Source organism: Panulirus ornatus, chromosome 1, assembly GCF_036320965.1.
Source record: "Panulirus ornatus isolate Po-2019 chromosome 1, ASM3632096v1, whole genome shotgun sequence".
In the NCBI taxonomy this organism is placed as follows: domain Eukaryota; kingdom Metazoa; phylum Arthropoda; class Malacostraca; order Decapoda; family Palinuridae; genus Panulirus; species Panulirus ornatus.
Genome location: NC_092224.1, coordinates 14,856,541 through 14,876,589, shown reverse-complemented (window position 1 = coordinate 14,876,589; position 20,049 = coordinate 14,856,541). Strand labels below are relative to the sequence as shown.

The 20,049-nt window shown below is 42.4% G+C and overlaps 1 protein-coding gene across 3 annotated transcripts in view; it reads left to right on the top strand.

The window, feature by feature from the left end:
- Positions 1 to 20,049, top strand: part of LOC139756922 (scoloptoxin SSD14-like) — a 48,178-nt gene that overhangs the window by 14,787 nt on the left and 13,342 nt on the right. For all 3 annotated transcript variants that reach the window (XM_071676955.1, XM_071677049.1, XM_071676888.1), the window contains 4 exons: positions 5,108 to 5,193; positions 5,926 to 5,981; positions 10,238 to 10,389; positions 11,044 to 11,264. In XM_071676955.1, coding sequence (XP_071533056.1) covers positions 5,108 to 5,193; positions 5,926 to 5,981; positions 10,238 to 10,389; positions 11,044 to 11,264 — 515 coding nt within the window. The remainder of the gene's footprint in view (positions 1 to 5,107; positions 5,194 to 5,925; positions 5,982 to 10,237; positions 10,390 to 11,043; positions 11,265 to 20,049) is intronic.

Genomic DNA, 20,049 nt, shown 5'->3' with positions numbered 1-20,049 from the left:
TCCCATACACATGATTGACATCTACCATGGGCTACGGTAATAACAAAACTCACAGACGACTCTAAACTGAAATAAAAGTATGAACATCATCGAACCTCAACAACTGCAAGTTAAACATACAGGTTGGGCTCTCAAGTGCTACATGAATTGTCATTTCCATGTGGAAGGTTTCATAACTCGGCAGTTCCAACGTTAAAAACAATCTACAGTAAGAACTCCGTTGACCTCCATTATGTAACCGAGGGAAAATAAAAAGCACGTATAATAATGTTCCATGGCCGAAACATGGCGCAGAAGCAGTAAAAATTGTGATTAAACTCTGTCTCCATTAGCAGGGCATTGGAATTCATGTGAATCAATGTAATCCTCATTGTACAGGTGATTGATGCATCCCTATCTGGATTCTGTTCACTTTTGGTTACCATGTTTCAGAAGTGAGACGAAGGGAGAGCAAAGCGGAGACCTAATAATATGGTATCTGGCATGAGACACAGGGCTGTGGGATGGGCCAAGACTACCTTAACTTAACGTAGCTCAGATGAGACGTTAAGGGATGGCTCATCATAGACTAACTTAACCTGGACAGTAGGTAAGATAAGATGTTAAGGAATTATTTAGACAGACTTATCTTTACCTGGACAGTAGGCAAGATTAGATGTTAAGGGATGGTTTAACAGAGACTATCTTTAACCTGGACAGTAGGTAAGAAAAGATGTTAAGGGATGGTTTAACACAGACTACTTTAACCTGGACAGTAGGTAAGATAAGATGTTAGTGGACGGTTTAACGCAAAATTATCGAAGACTTCGACAGTCATGATCTTGGCGGCTTGTGAGGACTTCATCAGTCATTCAAGCGCTGTAGGGGATCCACAGTCGTAATCAAACATTTTACTTCGAACGAGACAAATTACGGTTTGTTTCTACACAAGAACTATTACCTTACGGAGTGACCAATCGAATGTCTAAAGTTAGTGGCGTAAATATATCTATGAGGAAAACGGTCGTTATTTGTGCTTCTGTAAATGGCAAAAAATCTTAGTATCTATTTGTATTTTCATTTCTTACTGAGTTCCATATTCCTGACGTCATCTGCCATCACAAACACCCTCGAGAGAACCCAGTGGTCTGTTGCTGTTTGGCTTCGTTTGTATACCAGGATCATATGGCCTGATGTTCATTATTCGAAAATTTATGGAAAAATATTGAAAAACTTCATGTCAACCGGAATAAACATTACAGAAATATGGAGGAAGCGACTGTACGAACTCAACGTTCTATAGTAAGATTTACCTTGATGAAGATTCCTCTAGTACACTAGTATGGTCCTGTAGCCTATCCATATACTTAACCTAGCTCGCGTCTGTCCTTCCACGTTTTGGTCTGTTATACGGTGAGGGGATCTTGTTCCCTTATCATATAAAACCCGTGTATGTTGATAAGTCCAACGTAGATAAGTTAGTTAGTAGGTGGTTGGGCTGCCTAAAGTATAGGCTTGTCAACTAACAGGGTCATGAAAGCTGTCAACATCTATTAAGGATTATCATTCAAGACCGCGTACCCTCTTCTCTATTTGCCGTAAGAGGCCCGTGCGAGAAGCTAGGTTGAGTGGTCGTTCTTCAAGATGGCAAAACCCACATAAGAAAAACCAACAGTAGCCGCTTCCCTCGTTGTTATAGTGGCTGGTCTAGTGTATTTTACTAAGTCTGAAGAGGACGCACAAAGGCCGCTTGCTCAAAGCTATCCGCCACAGGGAAGGCTCCCGAAAGCAACGGAATATCTTGATCAAGAACCAGTCCATCAGTTATGGTGCTTTACGGTGGGAAGAAAAGTATACAGAGCGTTGACGTACCAACCACTGTGAAAGGAGCCAATGTCGTTTTCCACAATTCCAGTTGGTAAGTTACTCCATACGTTAACAATTTTGTTAAAGAAAAAGTACTTCGCCTCATTCGAGGTAAAATGTTTGCCCATGAATTTGTATCCATTACTGCGAGTGAAATCAGACGACTCTATCCTTGTGTTGGTCGTTAGATCAAGGTTATCGAAGCCATTGGTAATTTTGAATGTCTATATCAGATCACCCCTTAACCCTCTCTTTTCTAAACTAAAAAGATTTAAGTCGTTTGGCCGGATTTCATAGGATTTGTTTCTCGGTAGCTCGTCTCTGTACTCTCTCCATTCTGTCTGTTCCTTTCCATGCTTCGTATAACATGGCTCGGTCCAGTGACAGCACCTTCGCCGCCTATATAACCCGTCACTCCAGTTCACGCTATCTCGTGCAGGCCTTTCACCATCCTGTATGCTCAGGCCCCGAGCACTCAGCATCTTATTAATTCCACCTTCCATTTTCAATTTGGTCTCTCCTTTCTCCTTGTCCCCTCCACTTCTGACATATATATCCTATTCGTTAATCCCTCCTTAACCATTCTCTCCACATGTCCAAACCATTTCAGTGCATCCTATTCAACTCTCTCAACCACACTCCTCTTATTACCACACCTCTCTATTACCCTATCATTATGTAATCGATCGAACCCTCCTCACACAAGTCCTCAGTCATTTCATTTCCAACATATCCAACCTCTTCCGTATGTTCTCATCTACAGCCCATGCCTCGTATCCACACAACACCGTCGGGCTACTATAACTTCAAACACATCCATTATCGCCCTCCCAGGGAGTGACCACTCTTTCCATACATTCCTCAGTGCTCGCAGAACCTTGGCCCCATCACCCATCCTATGACTTGCTTCAGTTTCCATGGTTCCATTCCTTGCTATGTTTACTCCCAGATATCTAAAACACTCCACTTCCAAGTTTTTCTATCTAAACTCACAAAGCTTTTATTTATGCGTACTCTCAGTTTTCTTTTTTCACATACTCTTCCAAACGCAAATACTCAAATCTTCCACCAGCACAGCGTCATCAGTAAACAACTGACTCACTTTCCAAGCCTACCCATCCCCAGCATACTGCATACCTTCTTTCCTTAAGAGCATTCATCTCCCTCACCACCCCATCCATAAACAAATTAAACAGCCACGGTGACACACACCCCTGCCGCGGACCTACCTTCTCCTGGAACCACTCACCTTCCGCTCTATCTACTTTACACGCTTCTAATAGCTTTCATCCAACATCATATATTCGTAACGCGTTTCAAAAAGCATCTCCATCAACCGTGTCATATGCTTTCTTCAGATCCAAAAATACCATATCCAAATCTTTCTGCTTTTCTAAGTATTTTCACACACATTCTTCAAAGCAAACACCTTATCCACACATCCTCTACCACTCCTGGAACCACGTTGTTCCTCGTCCGGTCTAGTGCTCCGTGCATGCCATCACCTTCTTGTTCACCACACTTCCATACAACTTACCAGGTAAACTCAACAAACTTATACCTCAGTAATCTCAACACTCACTTTTGTCCTACCTTTCACCTTTCATTTCTACAGTAACACATGCATTCTTTCAATCATCAGGCAACTTACTATGAGGCATACATACAATGAAAATCTTAACTAACCAATAATGACTCAATCACTCTTTTTCTTAAGAAATTCAACTGCGTTACCATCCACTCCAGCCACTTTGCCACGCTTCATCTGACGTAAAGCTTTCACCACTTCTCTTTTCTCTGTTCACCAAACCACTCTCCATGACTCTCTCACTTTCCAAACCTCCTCGACCCAAACACCTTACATCTACCATCTTATCATCAAACATATTCAGCAGTCCTTCAAAGTTCTCACTTCATCTCCGCCTCACCTCATCCCTGCCTGTTACCACTTCCCTATTTACCCCCTTCACCGACGATCCAATTTGTTCTCTTTTCTCACACTGTTAACCTCCTTCCAAAGCATTTTCTTATTTTCCTTTAAGTTTGCTGTTACTCTCTCACTCCAACTCTCATATGCCCTATTTTTCAACCCCTGCACCTTCCTCTTGACCTCCTGCCGCTTTCTATTGGACAATTATTTGCACTCCTTCCCCTTAAATACCGACCATGCGCCTCTCTTTTATCTTTCTCTCGCAACTTAACTTCGTAATCCCATCATTCACTACCCTTTCTCACCACCCCACTTCCCACCTCCTGCATGCCACACACTACTCTCGCATGCCAGTACTGCTCCCTTAAATACCTCCCATTCCTCGTCCACTCCCCTAACTTCAATTAATTTCACCTTTTGCTATTCTACACTTAACCCGTCTTGGTATTTTTTACTCAAGCATCCTTTCCAAGCTCGCTTACTTTTACAACCCTTTTTTTTAACCCATATCATTTCCTCTCCTCCGAAAGCCTTTACATATCTTTACTCCCACCTTTATCAGGTGATAATAATCAGACATCCCACCAGCTACCCTATCAGTGCATTTATACGCAATATTTTCTCTTTTGCACGACTATCAATTAGTACATAACCCAACAATACCCTCTTACCATCGTTCCTATTCCACCTATTGTAATGTATGTCCCTCTTTTAAAACCAGGTATTACACAACTCCATAAGACGGTCATCATTTCTATCCCACAACACTCGCCTCTCTTTATCATTTACTCGTAGCCAGGTGCATAAGACTAACAGTCAACCCAACGCTCGTCATCCACTTCCATTGTTACCCACATCAGTCTGGAGCTTACTTCCTTACGTTCTTTTACACATTCCCACAACTCCTTCAGCAGCAGCGCTACTCCTTCCTTGGCTCTCGCCGTCATACCAACCCCTGACTCTACTTCTAAGACAATTCCAAACCATTTTTTCCCTTTTACCCTAGAGCTTTGTCTCAGAGATAAGATATCTAGGTTCCTTTTCTTAAACATATTACCTATCCCTCCCTTCTTCTCATCTTGGTTACATCCAAACACATTCAGACACCCAAGCCTGAGCCAACAAGGGGGATGAGCACACTTTGCTTGGTTTTTTCGTCTGTTCCAACTTTCAGAAACTGAAATACAAGGAGAGATGTTCCTAAGCACCCCCACCCCCAATTCTCCCCTCTCCCCAGGTATAGGTGATTCATATATCTGTGCCAACTTATGTACAATAAAGTAATCTTTAGTTAGAGCAACATAACGACATCTTATCTCCCCCTACCCACAGGACGCGATGCCTCACCAGGAGACAAGTGACGTGTGTGCTGGTGACCCTCCTGTGCCTGATCCTGGTTGCCATCGCTGTAGCCCTGAGTAAGGATGAACAATGTCTTGTTATGACCACTTGGGTGAGTCCCCTAGTCTTATGTTGTGATGATGACGGGGTTGGTGTCCCCTGGTCTTATGTTGTGATGATGACAGGGTTGGTGTCCCCTGGTCTTATGTTGTGATGATGACAGGGTTGGTGTCCCCTGGTCTTATGTTGTGATGACAGGGCTGATGTCCCATGGTCTTATGTTGTGAAAGACGTGCCCCTCCCTGTCATATCCGTACGGGAAATAAAGTAGGCGGTGTTGTCTTGCTCGCTCTTAATCCTGTGCTGAAAAATGTTTTAAGTATTGATGAAATCGTCTCCACTTTGTGGAAATCAAAGATAAATTTCGCAAGATTAGTTTACAGGATTAGTAAACAGAGAGAAGCAGATCATCCCAATGACAGGAGTTTGTATGTTCTGGCTCTGAGTGAAACAAAGCTCAAGGGTAAGAGGGAAGAATGGTTTGGGAATATCTTAGGAATAAAATCAAGGGTTAGTGTAAGAGCGAGGGTTATGGACAGAGCAGCGCTACCGCTGAAGGAGGTGTGGCAGTTTGTAAAAGAGTGAAGGGAAGTGCGCTCCACACGGATGTGGGAAATACTGAAAGTGGATGACGAGAGATGGATGATTATCAGTGGTTGTGCACCTGGACACGAGAAGAATGATGAAGAGAGGTTAGTTAAGTATCATGTAAATATCAGTCTATTATTACTAACGTGAATACTTGGCAGGTGTGATGTGGGCCATCAACAGCGGCGCCTCCGCAGGTCATGACCAACGCACCACGGTAAGTGTTGTCGTCAGCTTACGTAATGGTTGTGGGCCAGGACAGATGCACCGGCTCCGAACGGCTGTAAATACCAGTGGGATATTTGATAGACATTCTTATAGAATACCCACTCCCCGCTCACTATCATAGAATACCCACTCCCCACTCACTAACATAGAATACCCACTCCCCGCTCACTATCATAGAATACCTACTCCCCGCTCACTATCATAGAATACCCACTCCCCGCTCACTATCATAGAATACCTACTCCCCACTCACTAACATAGAATACCCACTCCCCGCTCACTATCATAGAATACCCACTCCCCGCTCACTATCATAGAATACCTACTCCCCGCTCACTATCATAGAATACCCACTCCCCGCTCACTATCATAGAATACCTACTCCCCGCTCACTATCATAGAATACCCACTCCCCGCTCACTATCATAGAATACCCACTCCCTACTCACTATCACAGGCTTAATGTCCCCTTAACCAGCTATGAGTATGCATATAATGCACACACACACACACACACACACACACACACACACACACACACACCTAATTATCTACACTCCCCTATATACCGTTATACATATAACGTACACTCTCCCTACTGTATGACAATATCCAAAGACAACCAACACTGACCCACTTAATGCATAACTACAATTAGCCAGAACTGGTTATCCTTACGGGTGCGCACCCCTCGCTAAGACTGTTATGATAAACTATATATGAATATATCTATCATCTATTATGCGATAAATGCCTGGTATGAATATATCTATCATTTAATATGCGATAAATGCCTGGTAACGAGGCAGCATTACAAGTTGCTACATAACGGTAGATTAGATAACTCAGAATATTTCTTCTGCCATGTAAATAATCGAGGAAATAATTGCATCACCATTCTGTTGCTTTCTGTTTTAGCATACTTTGTCGTTGTCAACAGAGAATAGTCTATATACACGGAGGAAACTGGCTTTTTTTCTTTATCCACCAAACGATCAGGAAGATGCTACTGCCTTGAAAACCATTAAGATATCTCTGACTGAACCATGCATGTCTCTCCTTATATCCAGCACAAGAAGAGCTGCAAAAGCCTGGGTTCACACATCAACATCTAGGGGCATGATCACAAATCATATTAATAAGATTCGTACAAGGGAAAGTGGACCTGACCAGTCTGCACAGATTCTGGCATCTTCCAGAAAACCAGAAATTACACCTGGGGAGAATCAGGATATTATCTGTCCTATGCCAGCTTTCCTCGCCTCCACATCACGCATGATGAAGTTACTGACGATACAAAATAAGGTTCTAAGATTCGTCACATATAAGAAAATACCATTACACTGAAAACCCCGCAGAACAACACGGACGACTAAAGATTAAACCAGTCGGTTGATACTTTAGGGAAGCAGCCCAGGAAGAAAGGAGGAGACTTGAAAATAACATGATACAAACTACTACAGACCAAACCGGGATCTGGACAACAGCACAAACCTGGAACACCCTTGGTTCCCTCGAAGCCTCACAGCGATTAGGGAGGCTCCAGCCATCCATGGATGTACATAATGAACAGTGATTTTAGCTTAGTGAATCTCCTGAAAAGAAAAAAAAAAACGACGTAAATATTAATGCCACCAGTCTGCTGAGGGTATATAAATCAAACATCATGAATACGCTGCCAGAAAATCAGCCATATAGACATCAAAATCCTTACACCACACACCTGTACACACTTCAGTCTTCCATCTCACTGTCTCGTCCTCCGTCCTCTCCTCAAACCACACTACACCAATACCCACGACTGACAGGGTTTTTCTTATACACTACAAAGACAGACAAGTTAAAGGTACCAAATAAGCAAAAAAAAAAAAAAAAGTTATCCTACAAACAACATCTAAATTTACATTGTTTATTATGACGCGTTATCACATCATCTTGTCTATTGTGACATGTTATCACATTGCCATCTTTTTCAATAGGACGTATTATCACACTGTCATAACAACACAAACAGACTCTCATAAAGGTAATGATGGAATTGTGAACACGTCCACCCCAACTGTTCCTTTCAACAGATAAGTAAACTAATTGATGTGAGCCATGATTTCCTTGTTAACTACTGACCACTTGTCAACTATCGACCACTCGTTAACTACTGACCACTTGTGAACTACTGATCACTTGTGAACTACTAAACGCTTTTGAACTACTAACCACATGTGAACTACAGACCACTTGTAAACTACTGGCCACTTGTGAACTACCGACCACTTGTGAACGATTGATTTCCTTACGCGAGAGAAGGGGGAAAGTATTTACGAATTTTGGAGAAAGTGAAAAACTTGTCTTTTAAAATGTGTCAGGTCATAGTTATTGGGAAAGACGAGAGAAGGTAGAGAGTTCCAAAGCTGCGAGGTGTAAAGAAAGAAACATGAAATCGACCCACCCACGAGTTGCCAACGGCCTCACAGTAATCGTGTAATGCAGCAGTTTGCCGAGTCTTGCTAGTGGTGGGGGCACACAAGCAGCCAGTTCCCAGGAGCAAACATCACAGTAATACCCATAGATGAGGGAAAGTGAACCAATATTGCGGCGTGGGGCAAAAGGGTCAAGTTTGAAGGTTAGCCTAAGACAGTTTATAAGTCGGATCACTTTCGACTAAACTCTCTCAGGTAAGGATACAAAGCTAGAACCACGCCAGATGTGAGAGCAGTACTCCATACACAGACGAATCAATCCTTTGTATAAACGGAACAACTGTCCAGAAGAAACGAAATTTCTTCCAAACAGGATTCCCAGTTTCTTAGAGGCAGACTTAGCTATTTCCCTAATGTGGGGTTTGCAAGACAGAGTGCATGTTTCAGGAATACCAAGTATGTTCATTGAGTCAAGAGGTAGAATTACAGAACCGTCGAAGGAGTGACGAGAGTTGTGAGGAGTTTCGATAGAGAGTTGGGTAGAAATTGGATCTTGAAGGTATTAAACTTAACTAGGTTTCGTTTATCTCGCTGAGACTTCCTGTCCAAGTCTGAGTTTATTAAGGAAGCTGTGTCAAGACGAGATCCAGATCGAGTGAGAGAAGAGGGAGCAGAGTTGAAGGATGTGGATGAATGCAGTGTTGAGTCGTCAGCGTATGAGTGCATTTGGTTATTTGTGGAAGACAGAAAATTGTTGATGAAAATGAGGAAAAGTGTAGGTGACAGGACAGAACTTTAAGGGACACCGCTGTTGATGGTGAAATGTAAAGGAGACTGATCCATCAGAATCCACGGAGATAGATCGGCCGGAGAAACCAAGATAATGAGGGAGCAAAGCGAGGGAGGGAAGCCGAAAGAGGGGAGCGTAAAGATGAGACCCCGAAGCCACATCCCGTCAAAAGCTTTCGATATGTCAAGGGCAACTACATAGGATTGCCCAAAATCTTTCAGGGGCAGGAAAGAATATCACCAATGGATCTTGCCTTAAGGAAGTCTTTCTGGTGATCAGAGAAGACTGTGAGATTCAAGATACCATAAGATATGGGAGTTGAGGAGGGATTCAAAGGCTGGAAATGGTAGATGTTAAAGCAATAGGACAATAGTTAGAGGGGTCAGAACGGTCACCTTTCTTATGAATAGGTTGTATCAACTCATGCTACCAAGGAAAAGGGAAAGTTTTGTTTTCAAGTAGAAACGGAACAGACAAGCGAGTACAAGTTCAGAGGCACACTCTTTCAGTACATGGGGTTGGATGCCATCAAGACCATGGGCTGTTTGTGTCCAAAGATAGAAGCACTTTTCGGACAGTCAGAAAAGAGATTCTGGGGAGGGGCATAGGATTAGTAAGAGGAGCATCAGGGGTTGAAAGAATGTTAGAGTCGTCCAAGGTGGAGTTAGAGGAGAAACGGGAACCAAAGAGAGCTGTAGAGACAGCTATAGTACCGTCAGAAAGGAAACGTGAAGGAGGGATGGAACAACAGAATTGTTAGCGATGCCCTTTTCACACTTATATGTCATGTGTTATTCCTGAGCCAAGTAACACCTGCATCATCCCCTCTACACACTCTTATTCCAAGCCGTGTTTTGTATCAGTATGTGTTCAGAGGGCAATTTTCATGGACTGCCTACACTTCGAGAGGGTAAATATTACTTGTATATATTTGTTAATAGTGTCTGTAAAGAGAAATAACCTCATTCCTACATAATGATAATTGATGAACAAAAGTTCCCTCAGCCAGACGCCTTACTAACTTCCCCTGTTCCTCAGAGCACTGGTCCGAGGCGGAGCGGCCAGGCCAAGCTGCTGAGCAACACTGAGGAAGTCGGTAGCCAGCCGCCGCCCCAGACCCCGTCACGGCTCGCCAACTACCACACCGCCGCCGTCGTGGCTGACGGTCATCCCTGCCCTCACGTGGCCACGTAAGTGTTAGTACAGTTGGGAAAACAAATTTATGGAGTGTGAACACTGGAACCTGTATATGATTACGTGCTAGTCATTTCTATGGGTCGTTATTAAAAGAATGAATAGATTGATAAATAAATAAATAACTGGTATTAATAGAACTTTTAGATCAATAACTGTCTCAGATTCAGGGAGGATTAATAATGTAATCATTCAGTATACAACACTTAAATCCCCCGAACATGACGGTATGAGGGCCAGGTCTTTGATCAAACCCGTAAGGATCAGGTCATCATCCCCAGGGTTCTTACCGTCGTTTTCAAAGAGTTAACGATAACACGATGATAAAGACTTGTCCGTACAGCTGGGTCAGGTGATGATATGATTGGTATAATCTGTGGAGATTCTGACAAGGGAATTACCACTGTAAAGCTTTAGTCATTATTGATATCTATACCTCACGATATCTGGTATTTTGATAAGCTACAAGTTCCTTGTCTCCACAAGGGATCAATCCTGTATGTCTGGATAAAAACTGAGGCAATCGTGGAGGCCATGTCTGGTAATACGAGTGAACCATGTTAATACATTCTCTACATTATTCATCACGGAAACAATAATCAAACCGCCACATTCTGGGACTAGTGGAGCCAACCTCTCCCCTCCCACAGGGAAATTCTCCGTAAGAATGGTAGTGCGGCGGACGCAGCAGTAGCGGCACTGTTCTGCCTGGGCGTCGTCAACACACACTCAGCGGGTCTCGGGGGCGGCTTCCTCCTGACCTACTATGAACGTGCTACGGGCAAGGCTCACTCCCTTATCGCCAGGGAAACCGCACCTGCTGCTGCGTATGAAGACATGTTTAGCAATACTGGACAACGCTCGTCGAAAGGTAAGGGATGTACTGACTTCTGCCACATATGTATTGTAAGATTACATATGTATCTCATCTGATTTCATGATAAGAACTTCCGTTGTTTCTACCTATTGTTGAAAGAACATCCCCTTATAGTGAACCATCTTACTTTTAAGGTAACTGACGTGACAAGGACACTCGACTGAAAGATAAGATAAGGTAAGATAAGGAGTACAACAAAATACAACAGGGATTAATTTGAGGCCCTCACGTGTTTGTTGGCCTGACTCTCGTAAGACGAAAATAAGAGAAAACATTACTAATGGTATTGTTGCTGGAGCTTGTGTCCACTGCTTACCTAGTGCTAGTATCAGGCGAGATATTCCGACACATGAGCCACTTGTTGAAATATGTAGTCCTGGACACTCACACGCTCGCAACACGGGGGCCTTATTGTAACACACACACACACACACACACACACACACACACACACACATATATATATATATATATATATATATATATATATATATATATATATATATATATATACATATATATATATATATATATATATATATATATATATATATATATATATATATTATCCCTGGGGATAGGGGAGAAATAATACTTCCCACGTATTCCCTGCGTGTCGTAGAAGGCGGCTAAAAGGGGAGGGAGCGGGTGGCTGGAAATCCTCCCCTCTCGTTTTTTTTTTTTTTTTTTCCAAAAGAAGGAACAGAGAAGGGAACCCGGTGAGGATATTCCCTCAAAAGCCCAGTCCTCTGTTCTTAACGCTACCTCACTAATGCGGGAAATGGCGAATAGTATGAAAGAAATGATATACACACATATATATATATATATATATATATATATATATATATATATATATATATATATATATATATATATATATATATATATATGTGGGTAAAATTGAAAGTTGATGGAGAGAGGTGGGTGATTATTGGTGCATATGCACCTGGGCATGAGAAGAAAGATCATGAGAGGCAAGTGTTTTGGGAGCAGCTGAATGAGTGTGTTAGCGGTTTTGATGCACGAGACCGGGTTATAGTGATGGGTGATTTGAATGCAAAGGTGAGTAATGTGGCAGTTGAGGGAATAATTGGTATGCATGGGGTGTTCAGTGTTGTAAATGGAAATGGTGAAGAGCTTGTAGATTTATGTGCTGAAAAAGGACTGATGATTGGGAATACCTGGTTTAAAAAGCGAGATATACATAAGTATACTTATGTAAGTAGGAGAGATGGCCAGAGAGCGTTATTGGATTACGTGTTAATTGACAGGCGTGCGAAAGAGAGACTTTTGGATGTTAATGTGCTGAGAGGTGCAACTGGAGGGATGTCTGATCATTATCTTGTGGAGGCTAAGGTGAAGATTAGTATGGGTTTTCAGAAAAGAGGAGTGAATGTTGGGGTGAAGAAGGTGGTGAGAGTAAGTGAGCTTGGGAAGGAGACCTGTGTGGGGAAGTACCAGGAGAGACTGTGTACAGAATGGAAAAAGGTGAGAACAATGGAAGTAAGGGGAGTGGGGGAGGAATGGGATGTATTTAGGGAATCAGTGATGGATTGCGCAAGGGATGCTTGTGGCATGAGAAGAGTGGGAGGTGGGCTGTTTAGAAAGGGTGGTGAGTGGTGGGATGAAGAAGTAAGAGTATTAGTGAAAGAGAAGAGAGAGGCATTTGGAAGATTTTTGCAGGGAAAAAATGCAATTGAGTGGGAGAAGTATAAAAGAAAGAGACAGGAGGTCAAGAGAAAGGTGCAAGAGGTGAAAAAAAGGGCAAATGAGAGTTGGGGTGAGAGACTATCAGTAAATTTTAGGGAGAATAAAAAGATGTTCTGGAAGGAGGTAAATAGGGTGCGTAAGACAAGGGAGCAAATGGGAACTTCAGTGAAGGGCGTAAATGGGGAGGTGATAACAAGTAGTGGTGATGTGAGAAGGAGATGGAATGAGTATTTTGAAGGTTTGTTGAATGTGTCTGATGACAGAGTGGCAGATGTAGGGTGTTTTGGTCGAGGTGGTGTGCAAAGTGAGAGGGTTAGGGAAAATGATTTGGTAAACAGAGAAGAGGTAGTAAAAGCTTTGCGGAAGATGAAAGCCGGCAAGGCAGCAGGTTTGGATGGTATTGCAGTGGAATTTATTAAAAAAGGGGGTGACTGTATTGTTGACTGGTTGGTAAGGTTATTTAATGTATGTATGACTCATGGTGAGGTGCCTGAGGATTGGCGGAATGCGTGCATAGTGCCATTGTACAAAGGCAAAGGGGATAAGAGTGAGTGCTCAAATTACAGAGGTATAAGTTTGTTGAGTATTCCTGGTAAATTATATGGGAGGGTATTGATTGAGAGGGTGAAGGCATGTACAGAGCATCAGATTGGGGAAGAACAGTGCGGTTTCAGAAGTGGTAGAGGATGTGTGGATCAGGTGTTTGCTTTGAAGAATGTATGTGAGAAATACTTAGAAAAGCAAATGGATTTGTATGTAGCATTTATGGATCTGGAGAAGGCATATGATAGAGTTGATAGAGATGCTCTGTGGAAGGTATTAAGAATATATGGTGTGGGAGGCAAGTTGTTAGAAGCAGTGAAAAGTTTTTATCGAGGATGTAAGGCATGTGTACGTGTAGGAAGAGAGGAAAGTGATTGGTTCTCAGTGAATGTAGGTTTGCGGCAGGGGTGTGTGATGTCTCCATGGTTGTTTAATTTGTTTATGGATGGGGTTGTTAGGGAGGTAAATGCAAGAGTCCTGGAAAGAGGGGCAAGTATGAAGTCTGTTGGGGATGAGAGAGCTTGGGAAGTGAGTCAGTTGTTGTTCGCTGATGATACAGCGCTGGTGGCTGATTCATGTGAGAAACTGCAGAAGCTGGTGACTGAGTTTGGTAAAGTGTGTGGAAGAAGAAAGTTAAGAGTGAATGTGAATAAGAGCAAGGTTATTAGGTACAGTAGGGTTGAGGGTCAAGTCAATTGGGAGGTGAGTTTGAATGGAGAAAAACTGGAGGAAGTGAAGTGTTTTAGATATCTGGGAGTGGATCTGTCAGCGGATGGAACCATGGAAGCGGAAGTGGATCATAGGGTGGGGGAGGGGGCGAAAATTTTGGGAGCCTTGAAAAATGTGTGGAAGTCGAGAACATTATCTCGGAAAGCAAAAATGGGTATGTTTGAAGGAATAGTGGTTCCAACAATGTTGTATGGTTGCGAGGCGTGGGCTGTGGATGGAGTTGTGCGCAGGAGGATGGATGTGCTGGAAATGAGATGTTTGAGGACAATGTGTGGTGTGAGGTGGTTTGATCGAGTAAGTAACGTAAGGGTAAGAGAGATGTGTGGAAATAAAAAGAGCGTGGTTGAGAGAGCAGAAGAGGGTGTTTTGAAATGGTTTGGGCACATGGAGAGAATGAGTGAGGAAAGATTGAACAAGAGGATATATGTGTCGGAGGTTGAGGGAACGAGGAGAAGAGGGAGACCAAATTGGAGGTGGAAAGATGGAGTGAAAAAGATTTTGTGTGATCGGGGCCTGAACATGCAGGAGGGTGTAAGGAGGGCAAGGAATAGAGTGAATTGGAGCGATGTGGTATACAGGGGTTGACGTGCTGTCAGTGGAGTGAATCAAGGCATGTGAAGCGTCTGGGGTAAACCATGGAAAGCTGTGTAGGTATGTATATTTGCGTGTGTGGACGTGAGTAACGTAAGGGTAAGAGAGATGTGTGGAAATAAAAAGAGCGTGGTTGAGAGAGCAGAAGAGGGTGTTTTGAAATGGTTTGGGCACATGGAGAGAATGAGTGAGGAAAGATTGACCAAGAGGATATATGTGTCGGAGGTTGAGGGAACGAGGAGAAGAGGGAGACCAAATTGGAGGTGGAAAGATGGAGTGAAAAAGATTTTGTGTGATCGGGGCCTGAACATGCAGGAGGGTGTAAGGAGGGCAAGGAATAGAGTGAATTGGAGCGATGTGGTATACAGGGGTTGACGTGCTGTCAGTGGAGTGAATCAAGGCATGTGAAGCGTCTGGGGTAAACCATGGAAAGCTGTGTAGGTATGTATATTTGCGTGTGTGGACGTGTGTATGTACATGTGTATGGGGAGGGGGGGGGAGTTGGGCCATTTCTTTCGTCTGTTTCCTTGCGCTACCTCGCAAACGCGGGAGACAGCGACAAAGTATAAAAAAAAAAAAAAAAAAAAAAATATATGTGTGTGTGTGTGTGTGTGTGTGTGTGTGAGAGAGAGAGAAACTGCAGAAGCTGGTGACTGAGTTTGATAAAGTGTGTGAAAGAAGAAAGTTGAGAGTAAATGTGAATAAGAGCAAGGTTATTAGGTACAGTAGGGTTGAGGGTCAAGTCAATTGGGACGTAAGTTTGAATGGAGAAAAACTGAAGGAAGTGAAGTGTTTTAGATACCTGGGAGTGGATATGGCAGCGGATGGAACCATGGAAGTGGAAGTGAATCATAGGGTGGGGGAGGGGACGAAAATTCTGGGAGCCTTGAAGAATGTGTGGAAGTCGAGGACATTATCTTAGAAAGCAAAAAAGGGTATGTTTGAAGGAATAGTGGTTCCAACAATGTTGTATAGTTGCGAGGCGTGGGCTATGGATAGAGTTGTGCGGAGGAGGGTGGATGTGCTGGAAATGAGGTGTCTGAGGACAATATGTGGTGTGAGGTGGTTTGACCGAGTAAGTAATAATAGGGTAAGAGAGATGTGTGGTAATAAAAAGAGTGTGGTTGAGAGAGCAGAAGAGGGTGTTTTGAAATGGTTTGGTCACATGGAGAGAATGAGTGAGGAAAGATTAACCAAGAGGATATATGTGTCAGAAGTGGAGGGAACGAGGAGAAGTGGGAGACCAAATTGGTGGTGGAAAGATGGAGTGAAAAAGATTTTGAGTGATCGGGGCCTGAACATGCAGGAGGGTGAAAGGCGTGTAAGGAATAGAGTGAATTGGAACGATGTGGTATATCGGGGTCGACGTGCTGTCATTGGATTGAACCAGGGTATGTGAAGCGTCTGGGGTAAACCATGGAAAGTGGGGCCTGGATGTGGAAAGGGAGCTGTGGTTTCGGTGCATTATACATGACAGCTAGAGACTGAGTGTGAACGAACGGGGCCTTTGTTATCTTTTCCTAGCGCTACCTCGCACACATGAGGGGGGAGGGGGTTATTATTTCATGTGTGGCAGGGTGGCGATGGGAATGAATAAAGGCAGGCAGTATGAATTATATACGTGTATATATGTATATGTCTATGTGTGTATATATATGTATACGTTGAGATGTAAAGGTATGTATGTTTGCGTGTGTGGACGTGTATGTATATACATGTGTATGTGGGTGGGTTGGGCCATTCTTTCGTCTGTTTCCTTGCGCTACCTCGCTAACGCGGGAGACAGCGACAAAGCAAAGTAAATAGATAAATAAAACATATATATATATATATATATATATATATATATATATATATATATATATATATATATATATATTCAAAGGAAATATAAATGGTAAGGTCTGTGGGGCCTGGATGTGGATAGGGAGCTGTGGTTTCTGTGTATTACACATGACAGCTCATGTAAGGATGTCTGTTTCTTGGCGCTACCTCGCTGATGCAAGGGATGACGATGCTGTTTCCTGTAGGGCTGGGTGGTGCCGAGAATGTTTGAAGGGGAGCAAGTATATATATATATATATATATATATATATATATATATATATATATATATATATATATATACAAACCTCCAACAGCCAGGATCGAACCCGGGACCCCTGTGCAACAGGCGGGTTCGATCCTGGCTGTTGGAGGTTTGTATGCTCTATGAAGGTGCGCGTTCATATGCACTTTGTTCGTATATATATATATATATATATATATATATATATATATATATATATATATATATATATATATATATATATCCCTGGGGATAGGGGATTAAGAATACTTCCCACGTATTCCCTGCGTGTCGTAGAATGCGACTAAAAGGGGAGGGAGCGGGGGGCTGGAAATCCTCCCCTCTCGTTTTTTTTTTAATTTTCCAAAAGAAGGAACAGAGGGGGGCCAGGTGAGGATATTCCAAAAAAGGCCCAGTCCTCTGTTCCTAACGCTACCTCGCTAACGCAGGAAATGGCGAATAGTTTAAAAGAAAAAGAAATATATATATATATATATATATATATATATATATATATATATATATATATATATATATATATATATATAAACACCTACTTTCCCATCCTAGTATGATGATACTTCAACCTACTAGACATACAACCCACCTAAAACGTCAACCCTCTGGCATGTACAAGCCATTTTTCTGGTTCACGTTCTGGCCATTGTTCATCGCATTAACATCACAAATCCCAGTTCAATATGTTACAAGACAACACATGGCTGACTCTTCAACATTCATTTATTGCTATCAAATATTAGCTCATTTTCTTTCGGTAGTTCCACATACAACATTCTTCCCATAATGCATGGTATTTCTCACAAAGAGTTATCTTTTCATACGTGATGATGATAATATTGCATGAGAAACAATTCTCACACATCATCCTAAGTTTCTCTTTGACAATGAACACCAAACTCACTCCACACATATCACTTATTTTCCGTTGCAGAGACGGATGCTATCTACAGAGTAAGGCATTCCTCGACCCGTGTTCAGGGGTGTGTGATGTCTCCATGGTTGTTTAATTTGTTTATGGATGGGGTTCTTAGGGAGGTGATGCAAGAGTTTTGGAAAGAGGGGCAAGTATGCAGTCTGTGGTGGATGAAAGAGCTTGGGAAGTGAGTCAGTTGTTGTTCGCTGATGATACAGCGCTGGTGGCTGATTCATGTGAGAAACTGCAGAAGCTGGTGACTGAGTTTGGTAAAGTGTGTGTAAGAAAGCTGAGAGTAAATGTGAACAAGAGCAAGGTTATTAGGTACAGTAGGGTTGAGGGACAAGTCAAATGGGAGGTAAGGTTGAATGGAGAAAAACTGGAGGAAGTGAAGTGTATTAGATGTCTGGGAGTGGATTTGGCAGCGGATGGAACCATGGAAGCGGAAGTGAATCGTAGGGTGGGGAGGGGGCGAAAGTTCTGGGAGTGTTGAAGAATGTGTGGAAGTGGAGAACATTATCTCGGAAAGCAAAAATGGGTATGTTTGAAGGAATAGTGGTTCCAACAATGCTATATGGTTGCGAGGCGTGGGGTATGGATAGAGCTGTGCAGAGGAGGGTGGATGTGCTGGAAATGAGGTGTTTGAGGACAATATGTGGTGTGAGGTGGTTTGATCAAGTAAGTAATAATAGGGTAAGAGAGATGTATGGTAACAAAAAGAGTGTGGTTGAGAGAGCAGAAGAGGGTGTTTTGAAATGGTTTGGTCACATGGAGACAATGAGTGAGGAAAGATTGACCAAGAGGATATATGTGTCAGAGGTGGAGGGAACGAGGAGAAATGGGAGACCAAATTGGAGGTGGAAAGATAGAGTGAAAAAGATTTTGAGTGATCGGGGCCTGAACATGCAGGAGGGTGAAAGGCGTGCAAGGAATAGAGTGAATTGGAACGATGTGTTATACCGGGGTCGACGTGCTGTCAATGAATTGAACCAGGGCATGTGAAGCGTCTGGGGTAAACCATGGAAAGTTCTGTGGGGCCTGGATGTGGAAAGGGAGCTGTGGTTTCGGTGCATTATTACATGACAGCTAGAGACTGAGTGTGAACGAATGTGACATTTGTTATCTTTTCCTAGCGCTACCTCGCGCACATGAGGGGGAGGGGGTTGTTATTTCATGTGTGGCGGGGTGGCGATGGGAATAAATAAAAGCAGACAGTACATAAACTATGTACATGTGTATATATGTATATGTCTGTGTGTGTATATATATAAATATATATATATATATATATATATATATATATATATATATATATATATATATATATATATATACATGTGCATGTGGGTGGGTTGGGCCATTCTGTCGTCTGTTTCCTTGCGCTACCTCGCTAACGCGGGAGACAGCTACAAAGCAAAATAAAGAATAAATAAATAAATAAATAAATATATATATATATATATATATATATATATATATATATATATATATATATATATATATATATATATATATATATATATATATATATGGTTTCAGAAGTGGTAGAGGATGTGTGGATCAGGTGTTTGCTTTGAAGAATGTATGTGAGAAATACTTAGAAAAGCAAATGGATTTGTATGTAGCATTTATGGATCTGGAGATGGCATATGATAGAGTTGATAGAGATGCTCTGTGGAAGGTATTAAGAATATATGGTGTGGGAGGCAAGTTGTTAGAAGCAGTGAAAAGTTTTTATCGAGGATGTAAGGCATGTGTACGTGTAGGAAGAGAGGAAAGTGATTGGTTCTCAGTGAATGTAGGTTTGCGGCAGGGGTGTGTGATGTCGCCATGGTTGTTTAATTTGTTTATGGATGGGGTTGTTAGGGAGGTGAATGCAAGAGTTTTGGAAAGAGGGACAAGTATGAAGTCTGTTGGGGATAAGAGAGCTTGGGAAGTGAGTCAGTTATTGTTCGCTGATGATAGAGCGCTGGTGGCTGATTCATGTGAGAAACTGCAGAAGCTGGTGACTGAGTTTGGTAAAGTGTGTGAAAGAAGAAAGTTAAGAGTAAATGTGAATAAGAGCAAGGTAAGAAAGTTAAGAGTAAATGTGAATAAGAGCAAGGTAATTAGGTACAGTAGGGTTGAGGGTCAAGTCAATCGGGACGTAAGTTTGAATGGAGAAAAACTGGAGGAAGTAAAGTGTTTTAGATATCTGGGAG